General features: G+C 35.9%; 2 protein-coding genes across 2 annotated transcripts in view; one reads left to right on the top strand and one right to left on the bottom strand.

Moving 5' to 3' along the window:
• Positions 1–22,750, bottom strand: part of LOC115879080 (protein singed wings 2) — a 118,373-nt gene that overhangs the window by 79,283 nt on the left and 16,340 nt on the right. The window lies entirely within an intron of this gene.
• On the top strand, positions 8,060–12,964 carry LOC115879079. Its single transcript, XM_030895724.1, has 2 exons — positions 8,060–8,263; positions 10,859–12,964. Exons 1-2 carry the CDS (start codon positions 8,249–8,251, stop codon positions 12,572–12,574), a joined length of 1,731 nt encoding a protein of 576 aa, XP_030751584.1. The 5' UTR covers positions 8,060–8,248; the 3' UTR covers positions 12,575–12,964.

Below are 22,750 nucleotides of genomic sequence, written 5' to 3'. Positions count from 1 at the left end.
AATATAATTTTCAATTTAACATTGCGCACAATTTCATAGTTTTGTTTTCATAAAAGCTTATTTCGAAACCAATTAAGCTTTTAAAGTTAGGTAGTTATTTTATTGTTATATATAACTAAAAACCAACTAAAATTAACTTTCCGATATAGAGAAAATAAAACAAAAGTATAAACTTTCAACAGTATAACTGACAGTATGTTATTTAAAAACAGGCCAAATTTATTTCAGAAATAAGGAAATTTAGGCCCAGTTTTTGTAACAAACATAGCGTTGAATTCGGCTATTATATTTAGGTATATTTTTCTTGTAGTATTGGATTATAAGATAATTAAAAGTCCAGTTTAAACTTTTAAATTGGCTGAGACTCAATTTCAAGTGTATATACCTAATTTTTGAATTATATTCAACCATACTTCCTTACTTATTGCTATTACTCGCTGATGAGTATTCGACACGCACCAGAAGATGGTTACGCAACGCGTTTTCTTTCATGAGATTTTCTTTGACTGAAAAGCCCGATACGTGATGTTATCTCTCTTCCTCACTACGGATATTCAAAAATCTCATTACTTTGTTGCCTCTTTGCGCTGCTTCCTCCAACTGACTCTGCATATGCATGCAGAATTAGTAGGAGAATTAAATGGGGATAATCATCCCCTTTAAGTTCTCATGGAAAATATCCTTGTACCTTTGCCTTGTACCTATTGAGTTGTCCACCTAGTTTTCTCTTACCGTCTACAAGCTCACTGTAAAGAAGAAATTTTGGTAGGCGGTTTTCTTGCATTCTGCATACGTGGTCAGCCCATCTTAAGCGGGATTTAGTAATCATGACTTCAGCGCTCTCGCAGCTAGCTTTTTCAAGGACTGATACGTTTGAGACATGGTGATACCATTTGATTCTTAACATTTGTCAAAGGTGTTTCTGATGCAACTTGTTTAGGTGCGTATTCACTTGCAACAAAGCACTCCGAACAAACCAAACCGCGCCGCGCACTCCAAACAATCTGCAACAAAACTTCCGGGAGCGCTCTGAACGACCTGCAACAAAACATTTTGCGCGGAGCGTTCCGCCTGCTTACGGTGTTCGCTGCGTTCCCACCAGTATAGGCGCGTACACATCTGGACGCATGTGGCCGAAGCCATTCGACCGAACGCCTTCGGTAAATGTGTACGGCCCAAAAAACGGCAGCGAACGCATGTGTTTGCCTTCGCGAGAGTTCGCTCATTGGGCGGTACATCAAAAGAAAATTGAAGAACGAATTCGTTTGGATGTGTTTAGTGTGTACGCCTCCAGAAAGTGTCGAACGGCGTCGTCGCGATTTTGTTTTGATTTTCTATTTTGCGATAATAGAGTTGACTAATTATTCTTGTTTAAAACTTATTGGTTTATAAGAACGAGAAGTTTTATGGAATCCAGTGCATAAAGATTACAAAAATAAAATAAAGGAAATTGATGCCTGGGACGACATCAGCAAAATTATGAAAGGCGATACAGGGGAAGTCAAAAAGAAAATGGAATCTTTATTAACGTCAGTCCGACGCGACGTGAGAGACAAAAACAAGATAACTCTTTTAAAACTGGTGCCATATTTACCACTTATAACAAAAGTGCGTGCGCCAAAAATACCCGCGAAACTGAACGAATGGCAGCAAACGAATTCGTTCAACGTAATGTGGACGGCAGAGCAAATTTTCTATCAAACGCCGAAAACATCGAATTAATTCGGTCGAATGTCTTCGGCCACATGCGTTCGCCAGATGTGTACGCGCCCTAATCAGTGTGTGAAGTGTGAATCAGTGTTAGTGTGTTTGTCGATAAGAATAAACAAAAGATGTTATCGTGGGGACTATAATAAAAAAGAAGAATGAAAAATTATTGGGCAAACCTACAGTAAGATTAGCCATGTTTCATGGCTAATCTTACTGTAGGTTTGCCCAATAATTTCATTCTTCTTTTTTGTCGATAAGGATGCATCTGATATTACCATAGCCGCTGGTGTTTTTTAGTATACCGCTTTTTTAATTATAGAGGCATTAGCGGGTAACAAAAAAGAGAAAAAAAGGAAAGGACGAAAAATGTGGGCAAGACGTCTCTTTTTGCGCCGTCAATATAATATGGTCTTACTTAGTGACCTAGATATAATTATTAATTTAATAAAATAGGCCGCCTTTCAAACTCATCAATTAACTCTAAACACTTTTCTCTGTTCCACTCCATATCTAGGTACAGTTTAAAAACACCCCAAACACAACGAACGTTCAAAACTGCCGTATCCACTGAACACCGGCCAACGAACGAATTCTTTTGAGCAAATCCCGTTTACCGACAAGCTTCGGAAAATGCGTTCGGTTCGGTTCGGCGCAACGTACTGACTACATAAACTTGTTACAGCGCGCGCGGCGCGTTTGGTTCGTTCGGAGTGTTTTGTTGCAAGTGAATACCCACCTTTTAATCTATTCGTGTGTCGGCGGTACGGCACCCAGGTTTCGCTTCCATATAACATGGTGGGGATTTTTCTCAGGATTTGGAGTTTGTCGTCCACTATAATAGAGAGCACTGCCATGAATATGTTGAATAGAAGGAACTAAGACACATTCATGCCTAACTCCTGTATTTGTCAGGAAGGGATCGCTCAGTTATCCATGATGTGACACTCTCGACTTGTTGTTATAGAGGCTTTTACACACTGTAAGAAATTTGTTGGATACTCCAAACTTTTGCATAATTGCTCAAAGTGCATCTCGGTTTACAGAGTCGAAAGCTTTTGTTAGGTCGATGAATGCAACATAAAGTTTACTCTGCGGTTCCTTTACTTTTTCCTGTAGTTGGCGGACGGAGAATCAACGGTACCGCGGTTGATGCGAAAGCCCATTTGCGATTCTGGGAGGATTTTTTCTATGTTGATTCAGGCGGTTTGACATCATTTTTGCAAGAACTTTTCCTCAGATAGCCAATACTGAAATTCCCCATTAGTTTCCGAAATCTGATGCACTTCCTTTGTTTTTAAATATATTCACTATATTCCCGTTGCGAAAGTCCTGAGGTTTTCCATATGACATCGAAGAGAGTCTTAAGGTGACCAATAAATTCTTTACTTGCACAATTGGGAAGAAATTGGAAAAAACTATTTTTTTCGATCAACGCTTATAGATTTCCACTGGAATCGCATCACAGCCAGCCGATTTGTTGTTTTTAAGTTGGAGGCCTTTATTTCCTGTTTCGTTATTGGGATATCTAACACATCGATGCTGTTCAACCATAAGAAGTCATTAAACAATAAGAACCAGAACAAGTTATTATTAAAATTTTGAACTTGGTTTTAATCTAAACTCACAATGAACTGAGTATGTACAGGGTGGACTATTTTGGTTGTTTCTATAGAGTATCTAGGAAACCATGAGGAATAATCAAATGTTAATAATGCAGTCTCGACTCCAAGCTACAGAAAATGTTCGATAGTTTGTTAATTTCAGACACAACGCAAAAATGAATTAAACATTCTAAAGGCACTTTTCTATGTAGAATGCAGAGGCGTAGTCATACTTTTTTCGAAAAAAATATTTTGTTAAATATTAACTATACTTTTATATTTTCTAATTTTCTGATTCAGCTTGCCATGGGCTTCTTGAAAATATATAACAGTCTACATTTATTTTCACTATTAACTTTTGAAAACTTTTGATTTGAAAATTTGTCACATTATAAATAATACTATAATTTCATAGACAATACATGTCTGGCTCTCATTCACAATCAGAATCGACAGGTCGTACATTTCGTATTTTTAGATGCAAACTACATTTTCAATATAGCAAAATCGAGAAATATATTACTCTTAATTTCAAAAATCGCTCTAGGTCCAAACACATTCATAGGATGAAAGTTTAGGACCATGACCAGATTTTTTAACTGCTACGACGGTGGTCTGAAAAGTTTCCGACATAACAAAGATACAAGACAGTTTTTCTGAATATTTTTTTTTATTTTTCAACATAGTCCCCTTGTAACTCTACACACTTTTCCCAGCGATGCTCCCATCACTGTAACCCGTCCAAATAGTACTCGGCGTTTTTCTCTGCAAAATAGTGGTTCACGAAGGTGATTGCCTCTTCATTTGACGAAAATCTCTGTCCTCCGAGCGCAATTTTTAAATGAGGGAACAAAAAGAAATCGCTAGGGGCTAGATCTGGTGAGTAAGGCGGATGGTCAAGCAGTTCAAACCGTAATTCGTGGATTTTCGCCATGGCAACCGCTGAGGTGTGAGACGGTGCGTTATCTTGGTGAAACAGGATTTTCTTTTTCTGTAAATGTGGCCGTTTTCCGTAAGTTCTGCTTTTAGCTTGTCAAGTAATGATGCGTAGTATGCTCCTGTGATGGTTTTTTCTTTTTAAAGATAATCAATTAAACATCGCAACCGAAATAACAGTTTTTGCTTTTTTTGGAGCCGGTTCTCCCTTTGCCGTCCACTGTTTGGACTGTATTTTTGTTTCTGGTGTATAATGGTGTATCCAAGTTTCATCTACAGTAATTAATCGATGCCAAAACTCGGATTTATTTAGCCTGAACTGCGCCAACATAGCGTTGGAAATGTTCAAACGAACACGCTTTTGGTCTAACGTGAGCAAACGCGGCACCCAACGCGCGGACAGCTTTCTCATGCCTAAATCTTGATTTAATATGTGACAAACACGTTCTTTTGATATGTTCATAACCTCTGCTATCTCTCTCACTTTAATTCGGCGGTCGTCTAACATCATTTGGTGAACTTAGGCGATGTTATCGTCGGTAGTTGCAGTTTTTGGACGTCCCGAACGTTCATCGTCTCCCAAGCTCTTACTGCCACGTTTAAATTCAGCTGCCCAAAATTTCACTATGGTAAATGATGGTGCGGAGTCCCCATACACAGAATCCAACTCATGTTTAATTTGTGTAGGCGTATTACTTCTCAAAACCAGATATTTAATGACAGCTCGATACTCGATTGATCACAAAAACACTGACATCAACTCACTCAAACGACTGTTACATAACAACTGCAAATCCAAAATGGCTGAAACTTTGGTGAATAACTGTTAACAGATGAACAATGAAAATGCACTAGCTTTTATCTACGAGTGCTGCCATCTTCACGTTGAGGTCGGAAACTTTTCAGACCATCCTCGTATAACTCAAAAACTAAAGGAGATACAAAATAGTCAAGAGATCGATTTTGTAGAGAATTAAATTTCCTACAACAAGTAATTGACATTTATTATTAAAAAAAATTATATATCTGATAATTACTAAGTTATTGGCGAATGAAGTATTTTGATGACGGACGGATGGACTAAAACCTTTTTTTGTTGGATTCCTGGGGCAAAAACGTTAAGAAAACTGTTTTTAGCCATAGGCAAATTTCGTAAACCTAATCACCTGCATATTTGAACATGCCGAATTTAGCGCGCCTAACGAGCGATGGACTACTCAAGGCTTTCGGGATATTCAACATGAGCCAGACTATATTTGCAGCTGTAATAATATTATAATCGCGGACGGTCAGGATAGCACAAGATTATGATGAATGATTATGAAAAATTATATAAGCTTATAGAAGAATATCAGAAATGGGGTCTCGAGATCGATAATAACAAAACAGAATATAATATGTATATCGGAGGAGAGCAACAAGACCTAATACTAGAAAGGAAAAAAAGTTCTGCACAAAATACAAATATTTGGGTATGGAAATCACAAATGATGGGCAATTACAGCAGCAATTAAAGAACGAAACCAACTTGGAAGGAATGCTATCACGGTATTAAATGGGATACTGTGGGACAGAAGCATAAACAACAGGAACAAAACATTAATATATTATAATACCATCATCAAGAGTATAACAACATAGAGCTGCGAAGTGTGTCCAATTAAGGAAATAACAAAACGACTGCTGGAAGCTACAGAGATGGATGTTTCGCTAACCATGTCTGCCATCAGCAGATGATCAAGACTGAGTCTTGAGGTATATTTATTTATATATGTATACTAACTATATTTTTTTCTATAATACATAATTTTAGATATAACTATTTCCAGCAAAAAAAAATCTTGAAAATAGTTAACTTTGGAAGCGCAAACAAAACATAATTTTACTCATCAGTAGATCTGATATTGCCTATTACACCAGATATGGTATCGCTCCGCCAGCAGTTTTTAAAGGTTAGGTCATTGTCTACCCATATGTTACATCCAAATAGATAATACTTGGCTATATTTTCGAATTTCGCGTATATATATTTATATCTCTCTCTGCAATATAATGGGCCGCTCCATTAATATTTATCTGTTATTTTAACATTTACGCCAAAAAAATTCATTTGATTTTAATAACCCCCTAAGCGTTTCCCTGCAAAAGGAAAATTCGATTCTTCCTGCAATTTTTGCAAAAGCTTTCTAATTGTGGGGACGAGTTTGAATTCGAGATAAAATCTATTTATCAAATTCCTGACCACTTCGAAAAAGTCGTTGAGCTTTTCGACAGCAGTCTCACGTGGTCGTTTCTTTCCAGAGAGGATATCATTTTATCGGGGTTAGTTTTCAGCCTTTTTTTTATCTTCTGTGTGAATTTTTTTATAGCCGATACGCTAACTCCGGTATAAAGAAATATCCGCTCAAGTTTACGTTTAAGCGGCAACTCAAGCGAACTCTCTGTAGCTTCTTCATCGCAAACCCTATTATGAACACAAGGAAATACACCAAATGAGATTTCATCCACGTTATTATTAACTTACCTATATAAATTAGCTATTATTTCTCTTGTCTGACTATGTAGCGTCTTACCCTTAACAAATTTATTCGTTTTAAAACACAAATATACGATCAAACTTGATATTAATAATTAAAAACTACGAACGAAAAACATTATAACAAGATAACAAAACAATAAAACACAACTTAACTATCAAATATACTAAAAATATAGGAATAAAGTTTAGGATAACCGGTATAAAATAATGAAATAAAGTAATAATGATCAAAAAAATGACACCGCCACTGGATATTTCAATAGTATTCAATATTCCTACTCTTTTCAGAAGATTCACGGTCTCTGGATAAAGCAAGCGAATAGGAAAGGCGTAAAAGCCATGGCAACCGCGTGGTAACAAATCCTGTGACGTACTCTCGCCAATCATATTCGATGAATAGGCGGCCATGCGCGGCGATGCCGGTTTGCCAATGATATCGTTGACAAATCTTCAACTTTCATAATAAGCAGATTATACAGAATGAAAGAAATAAGTTATTAAATAAAACATATCGAACAATATGAACTACGTTAAAATTCCTTAGTAATATACGTCAGGATATATGCCAAACACATTATATATAATAAAAATATATTAAATTTATAGTTCATGTCTGGCAATTTTGCAATTTTATAGATAAACGTGGCAATATCGATTTTCTTTTCTCGCATTCCTTCCGTAGCTTCAGATCCGCTGGTCAAACAGTATGTTCGACACTACCTATTTTTTTGATATGACACTACACTGATGAAGGATATAATGTTAGCCGAAACCTTTGTTTTTCCTTTAAAAACCAAATAACGATAATGAAAAATCAAATGAAAACTTAATCACAGTTTTCCCGAACCTAAATCCCAAGAAAATCAAACATTTTAGAATATTTAGAAACAAGGTTCAAGAGTATAAAATTTTCCAGGATTATTAGTAATTTTATAATATAGGTAACTCAAAATATCATTAATAATAACACATATACAAACAGACATACAAATATGATATTGCATGTTTTAATGCAAATTCCAAAACATATCTCCCAATTAAATCATTCACAATATTCGTATGTAATTTATTGGTATCCCTTTGAAATAATTACGTAGCTATATATACTCGAAATGTAATAAATGACAAGAGGTAATAGAAAATGTTTCCGTTAATAACGTTTGTCAATTGAAAGCCTTTCCAAAGAATCCACATCAAACTATTCATTACGAACCTTCGTTAACGCTAAATCGAAACGTTAAATTTAATAGTAAACCCGGATGAGTATGAGTATCTCCGAACACCGCGCGGCGTCTCTGAATAAAAGGTGAACGAATTCGCATCATCGGCGAATTTTTACCAATTTTTTGACTAATCTATCGTTACGGCCTTGACAATAGGATGTCCTCTTCGGGTGGGGATCTCGTATAAAAAGTTTTTCATTATCAGTTCCTTCAGAAAAGCTTCAGTTTCGTTCAGAAGAATGAAGGTCCTGTTGGTAAGTGGAACTTCCTTCAATCTCGGTTATAATTTCTCGAACATGTGACGGTGAAGTGCATATACTCTAATTTTATTTTCTATTTAGTGCTTGTGACATTAGTGGGTTTTTATTTGTTTGTGCTAGCATCGATTGATAATTGCTAATCACAACACTGAACAAGGCTATCGCTTACAAGAAACAATTCCATTAGCAAGTAAAAACAAACAATTGCACATTTCATTAAGTACACAATGATCATTTTATGTGGAAAAAATATTCAATAGCTTGTATTTGTTTTTGCAATTTGTTAATTAATTTTAATTAATATATACTATTATTTAGAACTTTATACAAAAGTGTTTTTAATATTTAAGTATAGTATTTTTGTTTATTCGGTATTTATTTATTTTATCACACCTTGAAATACTTATAAGTCTTTAGAATATTAGACGACTCTATTTTCTAAAATGTATCGAAAAAGAAATCTATCAAATTAAATACATACAGGACGAGCCTTAAAAAAGTGTAAATATTTTCAGGGTTGATCCGTTATAAAAGAACCATATTTTTCTTATTGTTTTTCAAATAAGTCCAAAATAATCGAGTTATTTTACATTGAAAATTACAAAAAGCATTTTTTTGCTTAAATTTTGAGAATCACTTGATCTTTTCTGGATTTTCTTGTAAATTTAATCTGTTACCTAATTTTGCCATACTGTCAAGATATTATGTTTTTTAACTTGAATAATAAATCAAAATATTTTTCAAAAAATACCTAATTTTATTTTTTTTGCAAGAAAACTCAAAGAGGTGTTTCTGGAATCGAAATATACTATCCCTAAAAATATGTGCACTTATTTAAAACTCACCCTGTATATCTGACTCTAATAAATATATTTTATTTTATTTTATCTATACAATATTGTAGTTATAAATAAATTAATAAAGTTAAAAACATAATAAAGTTATTCAAAAATGTAGGGATAAATAATCATATTTGTTAAATAGAGTGCCCGAATATCAGGTCAAATTTTTCAAAACATTTCACTGAAATGAAAATTAAATTCTGAAATATAAAATATGATCACTTCAAAATATTAAACAAAGGAAAGCTACTACATACGAAACAATACGAAAAAATATGTGATCTGTTTTATGATTTTTTTTCAAATTTGGTCTATTTTATGCTAAAATATATTTTCTAATGAATACGCTCCAAAGAAAGACACACAAAACGTTAACACCAGAAAATACCCCCAACATAACAAAAAAATTAATTTGAACAAGACTGTCAACACGAAGTCTGATATCAAGGATCCAGGGTCTTAGTTGGTAATCTATAGCAATGTCTTAAATAAGTACAGAAAAATTAATGAAAGAAGAAAGATCTAACTTTTTCTTCACTTTTTTTGTTATATTGGGGGTACTTTCTGGTGTGAACATTTTGGGTGTCTTTCTTTACAGCTCTTTTGCTATTTCCGTTGCTATATTTTCCAAAATCATAGTGCGATTACTCTAAACACATATAAGTATATACAGGGTGAGTCTTAAATAAGAGCAAATATTTTACGGGTGGTATATTTTGACCCCAGGAATACGTCAATGAGGTTCTTTTGACGAAATTTTTTTTTTAAAATTTGGAATTTTTTGAATTTTTTTTTGGAAATTTGTTTTTAGTTATAGTATGAGTAGTGTATTTACATATGTGTAGTAGATTAAATTGACAAGAAAGGAAACCCAGAAAATATCCAGTGGTTCTCAAAATTTAAGCAAAAAAAATTTTTTTTTTGGGAATTTTGAAACTTGAATGACTCAGTTATTTTGGACTTGTTTGAAAAACGGTAAAGAGAAAATATGTTTCTTTTATCGAGATCTACCGGCCCTGAAACTATTTGCACTTATTTAAGACTCACCCTGTATTGAAAAATTGGGTGCAAACAATTATATTTTGTGCGACATTTCGCGACTTTATTATCGCTTCTTCAGGCCAAATATTTTAGTGCCTAAAGAAGTAAAATTACAGTCTTTAAACGTTGCAAAAAATGTAATTATTTCCTTTGAGCCTTTCCAATGCCCTATTTTTATACAGGGTGTCCCAGAAATAAGTGCAAGTATTTTAACTGGGAGTATATTTCGGCCTCAGAAACACGCCTATGAGGTATTTTTGAGATAAAATTTTTTTAAAAATATGAAATTTTTTGAAAAATACTTTGGAATTTTTTTTAGTTTTAAGCTAAAAAACATAATTTCTTGATAACATGGCAACATAGTTAGTAGCTTAAATTTACATGAAAGAAAATCCAGAAAAGATCCAGTGGTTCTCAAAATTTTAGCAAAAAATCATTTTTATTTGGAAAATTTTAAAATAAAATAACTCGGCTAACTATTGGACTTATTTGAAAAACGGTAAAGAAAAAAAAATGTTTCTTTTGACCAGATCTACCACCCCTTAAAACGCACTTATTTCTGGGACACCCTGTATAAATTAACGTCACTAGCGGATAAAATATTATTTAAATGTATACTAATTACTGGGAAGAATACAATCATCATAATATTAATTCTACTTTTATTTTGTATTTGTTACGTACTAATACATTTATTTTTTTCTAGGTTTCGGTATTTGTGGCCTTTGCCACAGCTGATGTCAGCCATCTGCAAAGTCCGTTTTCCAGCTACGGTGTACCACAAGGTTCCGTTTTGGGCAATTACGATCAAAGCTTTTCATTTGGTCGATCCGGTTCTTCACTACCCTCTCAAATAAATTTGCCCGGCAGCATTTCCTTTTCCTCCGTTGAACCTAGCTCTACCCAGCTTAATGCGTCTGCAGTAGATGTGTCTTTTGTTGGAGCTTCCCCACAAGTGACCGAAAACTCGATCCAGTTCAGCAGTACGCCCACTCCTAGCGCTTCTTTCCAAAGCTACCAACAAGGACTTTCCGGAGAATTTCCGAGCGGAAGTCAGTTTCAATCCAATCCTTCTGCTAATGTCGATCTTTCCAGTTTTCAAGTGTCATCGCCAGCACCCAATGCTGACCTATCCAGTTTTCAAGTTTCTACTCCTTCCCCTGTAAGTTTTTATAATTCAGGCGTTGGTTCAGTTAACGCAGGGTCTTTCGACAGTAATGTTCAGTTAAACCCCAGTTATGGGTTTGGAAATGCAGCTGGAGCTAGTTTAAATTCTGGATTCGGTTTGGATGGAAGTCAATTTGTCAGCCAAACTTCAGGAGGTAACATCAATGAGGCTTTCGGAAACTCCCCGGCTGTATCATCATCATCTGGAGCCAGCGGATCATCTTCTTCCAACGTTGTTTTTAGAACTTCTCTCAAACTCGACGATGAACCTCCATTAGCGCCTGAAGTCACCAAACACCTGTATTTCTTCGAGGGCCCTGAAGAAGAGGAAGTGCAAACAAGAATAAACATTCCCCGTGTTGCCCCAAAGCAAAACCAACAAATTATCTTCGTCAAGGCTCCAAGTTACCGCACCAAGGCTACTATTAACATTCCAGCGCCACCACAAAATGAAGAAAAAACCCACGTGTATGTTTTAGTAAAGAAACCCGAGGAAGAAGCTTTAGTAAACGTCGAACAAGCCGAACCAAAGAAACCGACCAAACCAGAAGTGTTCTTTATCAAATACAAAACTCAAGAAGAAGCTGAAGAGGCTGTAGCGCAAATTCAAAGTAAACACAGAGCTTCAAGTCCATCCGGTTTTGGTACTAAATCAAATCAAGTTAATGACGTTGCCTCGTTGCCTACAGTAAGCAGTCCCGTACCTTCATCTGTGGTTCCTTCCGGATCTTCTTCCTCAAACTTAGTTGGATTGGTGGGTTTGAATCAAGCCAGTAATTCGCTTCCTTCCAGTTTTCCTCCTGTCAACTTTGACAGTAACAGCGTTGTTTCTGGACCAGCCTCATTCGCACCAAATTCAAACCTAGTAGGATTAGTAGGCTTAAATCAAGCATCTCCTGCTGGATATCAACCTGCTTCAAATTCACTCTCTTACAATTTTGAAGGAAACGGAGTTGCTGGAGGATATCCTCTGTCCGGCAGTGTGGGAGGTATCAACCAATACAGCGGTTTCGGTTCATTTTCACCCTCGCTGAGCTACGACAGTGGTCTAACATCCAACAGTTTCCAATCCGGTCTGAATTTAAATCTGGAATCTAGATCTGGCTCAGCTGATGTATCTGCCTCCGAAGCTACACCTGTATCTAGCAGTTCCGCCAGCTACGTCAGTTCTACTGTAGCTTCTGTCAGTTCCGAAGATGAGGAAGTAAATACCGAAGCCGCCACTGTTGCCTCAGAAGAACCAGTACAAAACTAAATAACTATCTAGTGAATTACAGTGACAGGTTGCTCAAGTATTAAATAAACGCTATCTAAGTCAGCTATTGAGACATAAGTAAATTATTTTTTTTAAACGTGCTACTTTTTCTATTTTTACTATAACATAGCTTTTAGACCGAAAGTTGCTAGTCTTTGTTATATCCGAATACAATGTACTTAGTTAAAATGTATTTTTAAAGTAATTTAAAACTGCCATAATAATTATTTTAATTTTATAATTTCTCACTGTGCATTTTGTAAACGATTTTCAGGATATACTGTATACGTAATGATCCTATTGAATGTGATTTTTAACTGTACGTGTGTATATAAAAATTAAGAGAATAAATAGAATGAAAACAATAAAGCTGTTCGCATATTATCTGAAAAAAAAGTATTTGTTTGTTTCCTTTCATACTTCCTTGTCCTTTAAATTGTTTGCTTAATAAAGAGATAAAGCTGTTGTTAATTTGATATTCAAACCTATTCATTGACGAGTTTTACGTTGACGTTCAACAATCACAATTCAATCTCTTAAAAATGACGATATCTAAAATGTATGTAGTACACCTATTCTATTAACTAAATATAAACATATCTATTCAAATGTTCTAGCCATATTACAAATAATATAATTAACATTGTTTATGCTGACTAGTCGATTGGCCTTTAAATCAAATGACAGGTGGAAAAACAAGATGATTAATAAAAAGATTAATTTTATTCAAAGCTGGTGAATTTACCTGATTTTATGTAACACCGGAGAAAATTAATATGGATGAGCTATTAAATATTTTTCAAAATTATACTAACGTGACAATAAAATATTAATGGCATGGTATTACATAAGAGATATCCTGTTTAGATCTATATTTTAGGAAAAATCCGTTAATATATTTGAATACTAATAAATATGCAGAATTATACAGCGTGTCTCTGAAAAGTTTGTATCAAATTCTACAAAATATTTTGTGTTTTTTTGCTAAAGTTATTCATTTTTTTAATTACTTTATGTTTTTAATCTTCCCCTAGGAGATGTAAGACCTTGTCGTTCCTACCTAAAAAACGTAAACTACCCTGACATATACTACCCTGTCCGTCATACTAGGCACCCTCTACTGTATGTGCTCATGTCAAATAGGCAGAGGGTGTGGGGGGATCTTGGCATAACCACCCGGACCAAGAGAAAACAGCCTCACCCGAAACATAAAGCATATGATGGTGGGACCAGATCATAAGGATGCGTGGCTATATAGAAGACTACTCTGGTCTCAACATTCGAGGCATCAGGGAGCACCCTATTGTATTTACCTCTTACTTCTACATGCTGGGCTCTATAGAAGTGAACCGACTAATCTTTAAGGAGAATCTGGAGGGAAACCCTCTGGCAATACTGAGAACATTGACAGTGCAAGTTCTAAAAGACCACACCAAATGGAACTACAGGAGGCAGCTGACACTTGCGCAAGATCAGTCTCCCCAAGTAACACACAAGTGTTGCGGACCCGTGTGAACTCGCCCTTAGGCCTAGCCACTTGGCTATGACTTATACGCCCGGCGACGCCGACCTTCTAGAACGAATAAGAAGCTGGTGAGACAAAGAACGCGGCTAAGAATTGTCGAGACAAATCTAGATTGTCTGTTGCTCTCATATATAAGCAGACGCCTGAGGCCTGAGGAGGACAGAGAAAAACAACCGGTCGACGCGTACAGTTACAATCGCCGCGCTAATTCAAAATAAATTCCTTTTAGATAAATAGTTATATAAATTGTAAATAAGTTATAAATAATTCTTTAAGTCTTTTTTTAATCATTATTGTTTGTTACTTAGTGTAAATAAATTGTGTTTAAATAAATTGTGACTTTCTATCCACACGGAACCGACGAAAAACGTAACACAAGCTACAGCCTCCTCTAGTAAAGGTCGGGAGCCTACTTCTAGACCCATCGACTACACAAGCTACCATTTTCTTCTACATGGCCTGGGACAACCAGGCGGGATAAACAACTGAGAAGAAACTGGCTGAGAGTAAAGCCCAGCGGAGCAGGAGTACGGAGATACCTCCGACTGCGAAGTATTTGCTCAGAGGAAGCAAAACGAAAACACTCCTCGAAAGGGAGAGTAAAGGAACCAATATAAACAACCTGGCGCATCTCCTCCAAGGGACAAGAAAGAGAGCCCATAGTATTTCACTTCTGCTCCGGCAAGGAGAGAAAAAGAAAGGATAGAAAGCTGTTCAGTATACTGGGAGGTAAACAAAGACGTATCACCAGCTTTGCCAGAACTCCAGTGTAAGGACATCGAGTTGGTGAGTCATCAACTCGAGGGAGGAGAGGTCAGGTCTTTACAATAGAGAAAGAAAGAAATATCCTCTATTATAGATTCGGGACAACACCGTTATAAAAAATTATAACTCATGAAAGGGGGACGCAATAGATCTGTAAGATCGTGGTAATTAACCCTTCTTCCGAAATCCTACATTCTACATAAGGTTTTTGATTCATGCAAATATCTGCGTTTGAAAAGAAGTTATAAGTTTTTGAAGAAAGTATTGCACTTTTTCAGTTTTATTATCAATCGGAATATCCAGACCGTTATCTTATCAGTAGCCTAAAAAAATGCAGGAAATACAATTTTTTTATGATCTGTACCATATGCCGTGGCATATTTTTCATTTAAAATTTTGCATTTCTTCTGAAGTATTTCCGAACAGGTCTCCCTAACATATCTTCAAAAAATCTGAGCATTTCGTTAGTGAAACAAATTTTAATAAAATGTCACTGCGTTATATACATACATACCGCCATTACTCGCTGACGAGTATTTGACACGCGTCAGAAGATGGTCATGCAAGGCGATTTCTTTCATAAGCTTTTCTGTGACTGAAAGCCCGATACGTGATGTTATCTGTCTACCGCACTCCGGACATTCAAAAATCTCATTGCTTTGTTGCCTCTTTACTTTTTGGTTGTCGCTGTTAACTGAGTTTACAATTCTTCTCCATTCCGTTCTATTGTGAGCTGCGTCTTCCCACTCATTCTGCTTGTTAATAACTTTTAAGTTTTCTTGGAAAATATCCTTGTACGTTTTGAGTTGTCCACCTGGCCTCCTGTTAGCGTCTACAAGCTCACCGTAAAGCAGAGATTTTGGTATGCGGTTTTCTTGCACTCTGAATACGTGACCAGCCCATCTTAAGCGAGACTTTGTAATCATGACTTCAATACTCTCGCAGTCTCGCAGTTAGCTTTTTCAAGGACAGATACGTTTGAGACATGATGTATCCATTTGATTCCTAAGAGTTGTCTAAAGCCCCGGTTACACGGTCCGTGATTTGGTAGATCACGGAACTGGTCCGTGGTCTGCTCTGGTCCGCAATTTGACGAATCGACATTGTCAAAACGGTTTGTGTGGTTCGTGGTCTGCAGACTGATCTCGGAACTTGAAAATTTAGTTCGATTGGACATGGATGCAAGGCAACAGGCTGTGGCAGCTGTTACTTTGTGTGTCATGTATAGTGAATTATTGTTGCAACAAAAATGCAAAAAACGCAAGAAGAGATGGTGGGTGGCAACATATTTGCGAAATAGAATTTCTCTTCTGTACGCCACACTCAACTGATTATCTGATCCTGTTTCCATGTACCGACAATGGTCCGTAATTTGCCGCGCCAATACGAACCCTCACGGAACAGCACAGTCCATTCCTTTGTTCCGTGAAATTTTACCGACAACTGACGGGACCGTCCGGACCACGGATCACGGACCGCGAGCCACAGCGAACCGCCCATGTCACACGGTCCGCGGTCCGAGGTTCGTCATGACAGGTTCGTCGGACCACGAACCGTGTAACCGGGGCTTAAGATGTCTCTGTTGCAACTTGTTTAATGCGTTTATGTGTCGGCGGTACGGCACCCAGGTTTCGCTTCCATATAACATGGTGCGAATTATTATTGCTCGGTACATTGCAAGTTTTGTTTTTGGTGCTCAAATCATGATTGTAGAAAACCCTGTCTTTTAATTTCCAGAATGCTCTTGCGGCGCTGCTATTCCTGTGCTAAATTTCAGAGTCGATATTGGCCTTTTCCGAAATCAAACTACGTTATATAGGATCCAAACGAAAACCAGTTTTTTATCCGTAAACAAATTGCTCAAGCAACAAAAACTACTTAACGTTTCAGAGGGTTTTGATCTCTACCGTCATTTTTTGGTGGATAGCTGGTTTCCGTTCGGATTCTAACTCAATGGCATTTTACAAAAAAAAACTTTTTATTCATCAGTAACAAAATACCTATCTTTTTCAGCTCTTTCAACGGTAAAATTCGAGAGAAAAATGGCTTTGAGAAATATTTATTGTGAAAAATGCCGTATGAAATATAAACCGCGAATATCTGCGACCGTTAAAAGTTTTGATATACCCTACATACAAGAAATGTTCATTTTTTAACTCTCCATTTAATGAAAAAATAATATACAGAGTGTTCCATTTAAAAAAAAAAACAAAGAAAAAATATTTTGTATTTTAAAAAGTTTGGCGTAGAACTTTGAACACCCTGTATGATTTAAGATTATGATATTGTTACGTTTTTCGTCGGTTCCGTGTGGATAGAAAGTCACAATTTATTTAAACACTATTTATTTAACACTAATTAACAAAAATAATAAAGATAAAAGACTTATAGAACTATTTACAAACGATTTATAACTAAGAATTTATTTTGAATTTTAGCGCGTCAACTGTATATTTATAACCTGCCCTCTCTAGGCCACTGCCGCCGGCTTTTATACCTACAGCAAAAGAAATCTAGAATAGTCCATAGATCGTTAGGCGCATAGAGAAGGTTTTCGAATGTTCTCGTATGTACTAGTCCATTCTAGTGGGTCTCGATTCTTCTCGAACGAATGAATCATTGCGGTGTCTATGCGATGTTAAGGTCATCCGAGGATATTGTGAGGTTAGGTCGAGTCCACACCGGCTCGCAACAATATTTATAGCAAAGTAAGTATACACCATCTAAATCCTTTCGATCTAAATCTAATCATCTAAAAAATCCTTTGGATCTGAAGCGAGCAACTTTTTTGCGGAATATATTAGTGACCGAACTGGGAAAATGACACGCGCCGTAGAATTGTTAATGTTATCAGTATCGGCCAAAGTTATGAAGATTTAGCCATTTAGGATAGGACTTTAATTGGAATTAAGTCCTAACTATTTGGAAATCCGATTTAAATAATGTTTTCTATTAAAATCAAAAAAAAAAATCTAATTTAAATCAAAAGAATCTGATTTAAATAAAAAAAATCTGATTTTTTTTTATTTTTTCAAAAAAGTCATGATTTTTTCCAACCCTGAAAAAAATTATCTCCTTTCAAAAACTAAATATTAAGATGAATCAATGCACATTTTGTAAGTGAAAGGTCATAATTGAAACCAAAACTTAATAAGGATATACTAACTTTTAACACTTCATTTTTCGACATTGCATTTAACTTTTTGTGTGTAGTAAAAAGGTAACTTTTGTTTCTACCTGTATCATAAATAGGCAATTAGCACTTTTCAGAAGTAAACATTATTTATTACGTATTACTACAATTTACATTAGGGATTCCATTCCGAGCCACCATATCTGTACATCCTCGTTTTTAGCCAAAACACAACACAATTGGAAATCAACAATTAAAAAAATTTAGAGCTTTCCTAACCTGATTTATATTTCTGTTCAAAATTTATTGTTGGTGACATATAAGTTTGTATAGACAAAGCAAATATAGATTTGCGTGAACCGTTTTTTAATTATTCTGGCTTAATCAATGGCAGCACTACCATATAAAACTCATAGTGTGCCATGGAGACAATTGAAATGATGAAAATGATGAAAATGTCAAAAGTCAGTCAACTATACAACACCGACATATGTAATGTTTCTTACTACCACCCAATTGGTAAGATTACGGGTATACCACTAAATAACTTAATCACAAAATAACTAATCTCGTACATTGCAAAAATGAGGTAGGTAATATCAAAAGCCAAAAATGGATTATGTAAAACGGTTTAGAAATATATCACTTTTACTAGTTTTAGCATTTAATTTCCTTTAAAAATATTATTTCTGAATTCTTAGTATTGTTTTCCTATGAATTGGATTAAAAATAAACATAAATAAAACTGTCCTCAGTTTGCAAAATATTATTCGAAATTCTTATTTTATTCGGTAACTGCTGAAAATAATTTGCAATACTAGCTATAGTAAGGGAGCCCAAGCGGAGATTTTGGGATTATTAAAGTAATATTAAAGTTAAACGCAGCAGAATACAATAAGGGGAGAAACCTTTCATCCAGTTAAGTACCCCCATCATACCATGAACCTTTTATACAGGGTCGTGCGTGTAGGGCAGACCATCAGAATACTACAAAAAACTGATACGTTAGAAAAACCCAAACCCGTCAGATTAAGGCAAGATGAGTTAATTACATGCAGAAAAGCGTGTATTTAAATAATCCGGCAATTTGAAGGTGACATAAGGAAATGGTGAGTAGCAAGAGTGAGAAATACAAAGTTGCAAGAATGAGAAATACAAAGTTGCGAAAAACTTTACCTGGACAAACGCGAATACATATTTTATTATCCTGCAGGAAATCAAGAATTATATACATATATATTATATATATATATATATATATATATATATATATATATATATATATATATATATATATATATATATATATATATATATATATATATATATATATATATATATATATATATATATATATATATATATATATATATATATATATATATAAACAGGAGTTGGTTTGGTTTAGTTTGGTTTGGTAAGTATTTAATACTCATTTCCAACTACAGCCTATTGCTGCCTTCCCGTTATCCTACGCCACACATCTCGATTTAGAGCGTCATCAGCTTCTAGGTTACGAGCTTCCATTGCTTTCGTAACCGTTCCGTTCCAGGATTTTCTAGGTCTACCTCTCTTTCTTCTGCCCTGGGGAGCCCATTGAAAAACTCCACCTGTTCTCCGGCATACGCAGAACATGTCCAAACCATTTTAAGCTGGATTTTTCGATTCGATCCAGTACTGTCTCCTCCGATGCATTCATGATACGCCTGACCTCGATGTTTGTTTTTTTTTTCATCCTAGATATACCTGCACTTCTTCTAAGGTAGTCCATTTCAACAACTTGGATTTTGCGCTTTGCGTCTGCACTCAGAGTCCATAGCTCTGAACCATAGCAAAGAACTGACTCCACCAATGTTCTTCCAAGTCTCTTTTTAGTTGTTGCAGATAAGTTTCGGTCCCACCAGAGGCTGTTAAGACATCCAATAACTTGTTTGCTCTTCTGAATTCGGGTTTGTATTTCTTCTTTGCCCAAACCCTCGTTGTTGATAGTAGCACCCAGGTATTTAAATTTGTCTACTTGTTGAATCTGGACGTTATCATTAATGAAGACTTCAAAACGAGCGTTGGAATTGACTGCTAAGTATTCGGTCTTCTTTAGACTAACCTGAAGTCCCCATTTGTTGTATTCTTGATAAAGCCTCTTAGTCATGAACTCTAGATCGTATGAGTCCTGCGCAATCACGACCTGATCGTCTGCAAAGCTCAGGGTAAATAGTATGTTGTCCCCAATGGGTATTCCCATACCTTGACATTTCGTCTTCCATTCCCTAAGGGCTACTTCGACGTAAGTGTTGAAGATCAGAGGAGATAAGCTGCATCCTTGTCGCAACCCTTTTGTGGTGTTAATTGGATTAGATAGCCTGTGTCCTATCTTAACGTACGATTCATTTTCTTTATATAGCTCTTTTATTATCTTAAGCAAAGGTCTATCTACTTCTAAGATATTCAAGACTTCCCATATCTTGCTGCGGGGAATAGAGTCGTACGCTTTCTCCAAATCAATAAATGCTAGATGGACTACTTGATCTACTGCTATCTTTTTTTCCATCACCTGCTGCAGGACAAAAAAGTTATCTGTGCTAGATTTCCCCGGTGTGAATCCGCTTTGGTCTTCCGAGATTTTGTCACCAATACTGTCCCTGAGCCTACCCTGTAGCAGCTTTCCAAAAAGTCTGCTGGCCGAACTGTTAATGCTTAGGCCTCTATAACAAGTGGGGTCGTTACGATTTCCCTTTTTAAAAATGGACACTATGTGAGCCACTCGCCATTCTCGGGGTAGTTTACTTTGCAGGCAGCACTGGTTAAATAGCTCTGCCAGACGCCAGCGCAGTCTTTGGGTTCCACACTTTAACAATTCCGCTACAATATTACCAGGACCTGGTGACCGTCCATTTTTCATTCTTTTGAGACTTTGATGTACTTCTCTTTCGCTTATCATTAAAGTGCCTGCAAGTTGTTCTCATCTTCTACTACTTGGAATTCTGGTCGGTTTTCTGTCAGTAATTCTGCATAGTAGTTGCGCCATTTTTCTATATCCATTCTATTCAAGAGCTTGTCCGTTTGATTGGTTTTCATTTGTCGGATTGTTCTCCATACCTCATTACTCCTTGCATTAGGCTTTCCACTTGCTGGCACCTTCTTTCCCAAATATCTGTTTTTCCTACCTTAATGACGGCTCGTACCTCTCTATTTTTTTGCTTGTAATGACTCCAGTTAGTATCTGTTCGGTCTGAGAGCCATCTTTGATAGAATTTTTGTTTGTCATTGATTAAGGCCTTTATGCTGTCAGTTATCCAAGCTGGTTCATCTTTTTTTTTTCTGCATGTTCAGTTCACCTAAAACTTCGAAAGCTACTTTTTTAATTAGGGTTTTTAGGTTGGTATACTCTAGTTCTACATCGTTACAGGCTTTCACTTCCTCTAGGGCTACATCTAATCTTCTCTGGTATAACCATTTAATACTGGCATCGTGTAGCAAATGAAGCTTGTACTTAATACGCTCAGATTCTTCAATTTCCAGTTCTTGTGATGTTGTGTATTCTATACTTTTGGCTCTGCTCTGGAAAGGTACTACTAATTCTGCAACGACCAGACGGTGGTCGGATCCACAATTTGCTCCTCTCTTAACTCTGCAGTCTTTGAATTTGAGTTTCGATATTTGTATAAGTAAATCAAGAATTACTGGAATTAATTAAGCAACACCGTTAATTTCTGTTCTTTTTTCATAAATGAGAACTTAATTTTCATTTTAGTTTTTCTGGTTAATTAATAGTAAAAGTAAAAGTAACGATTTCAGTTAACGCGTCCTTTTTGCTGCCAGGGCTAATCTGGACGGGGCCTACTTTGTTTACGCGGAATCCGAACCGCGGTCCTCGGCCATATCATGGTCAATGGCCTACCGACTTGGCAAGTGTCTAAATCGACTCACGAGAAATCCGATCTCATCCGGCCTCGAACCGGCGTTAATGAGCAGTGTGTATCAATATATTTTACACTTTTGCCTTTTTTTGGACAACAGCACGATACAGAGTTTCGAACCGGTCACCCGTCCATCCACTAGTATCGCCTTACGTCGCTTAACTTCGGTGTTCTAATGAGAACCGGTGTTTCGACATAACTGGGCCATTGCCTTAATTAATAGTTTAGAAAATATTAAATATTAGACTTATATTAGAAAAAAACAGTCCAAACTGTCCGACAAGAGGAAAAATCGCGTAAAATACGCAGTCAGTACAGGGTTCCAAGTCAACAGTACAGAACCGTATTAAAGACAAATAAGCGACGTTTGCAAAGGAATGGAACCAGAACTTATTTTAACAAGAGAAATTGAAAAAAATTGTTATTTGGATTGAAAACTTAGCCGTTTGCGAATTTCCAATAAAAAAAACAGGTGTTACTTAGTAGAGTTGAATTAGAGTAGGTGTATAATCAGAATCACAAACATATACATTTTTTGATATACGACAAAATAGCACATTTATTGTTCACTCAACTGTAACAAATAGAAAATAAAGTTTTTAGACACTTTTTAAAAGTAATAACAAGATTCAAACTTCCATGTACACAGACGTTAGTTGCGCCCAACTGAAGTTAACATTTTTCGATTAAAAAAACGTTGACAATAGAGTTTCATAAAATTTAAAGTAACTGTTATAAGATTAAAATTTTAAATATGAACACGTTTGAACAATGAATATGAACAATGAAATATGAACATATTAGGAGTTAAACTATACGTCCACCTTTCATACTTG

This window comes from Sitophilus oryzae, unplaced genomic scaffold (assembly GCF_002938485.1).
Source record: "Sitophilus oryzae breed Bouriz unplaced genomic scaffold, Soryzae_2.0 scaffold_1576_pilon_pilon, whole genome shotgun sequence".
NCBI lineage: Eukaryota > Metazoa > Arthropoda > Insecta > Coleoptera > Curculionidae > Sitophilus > Sitophilus oryzae.
Note: the sequence above shows the minus strand (reverse complement) of the source record. Positions and strands in the feature narration are given on the sequence as shown.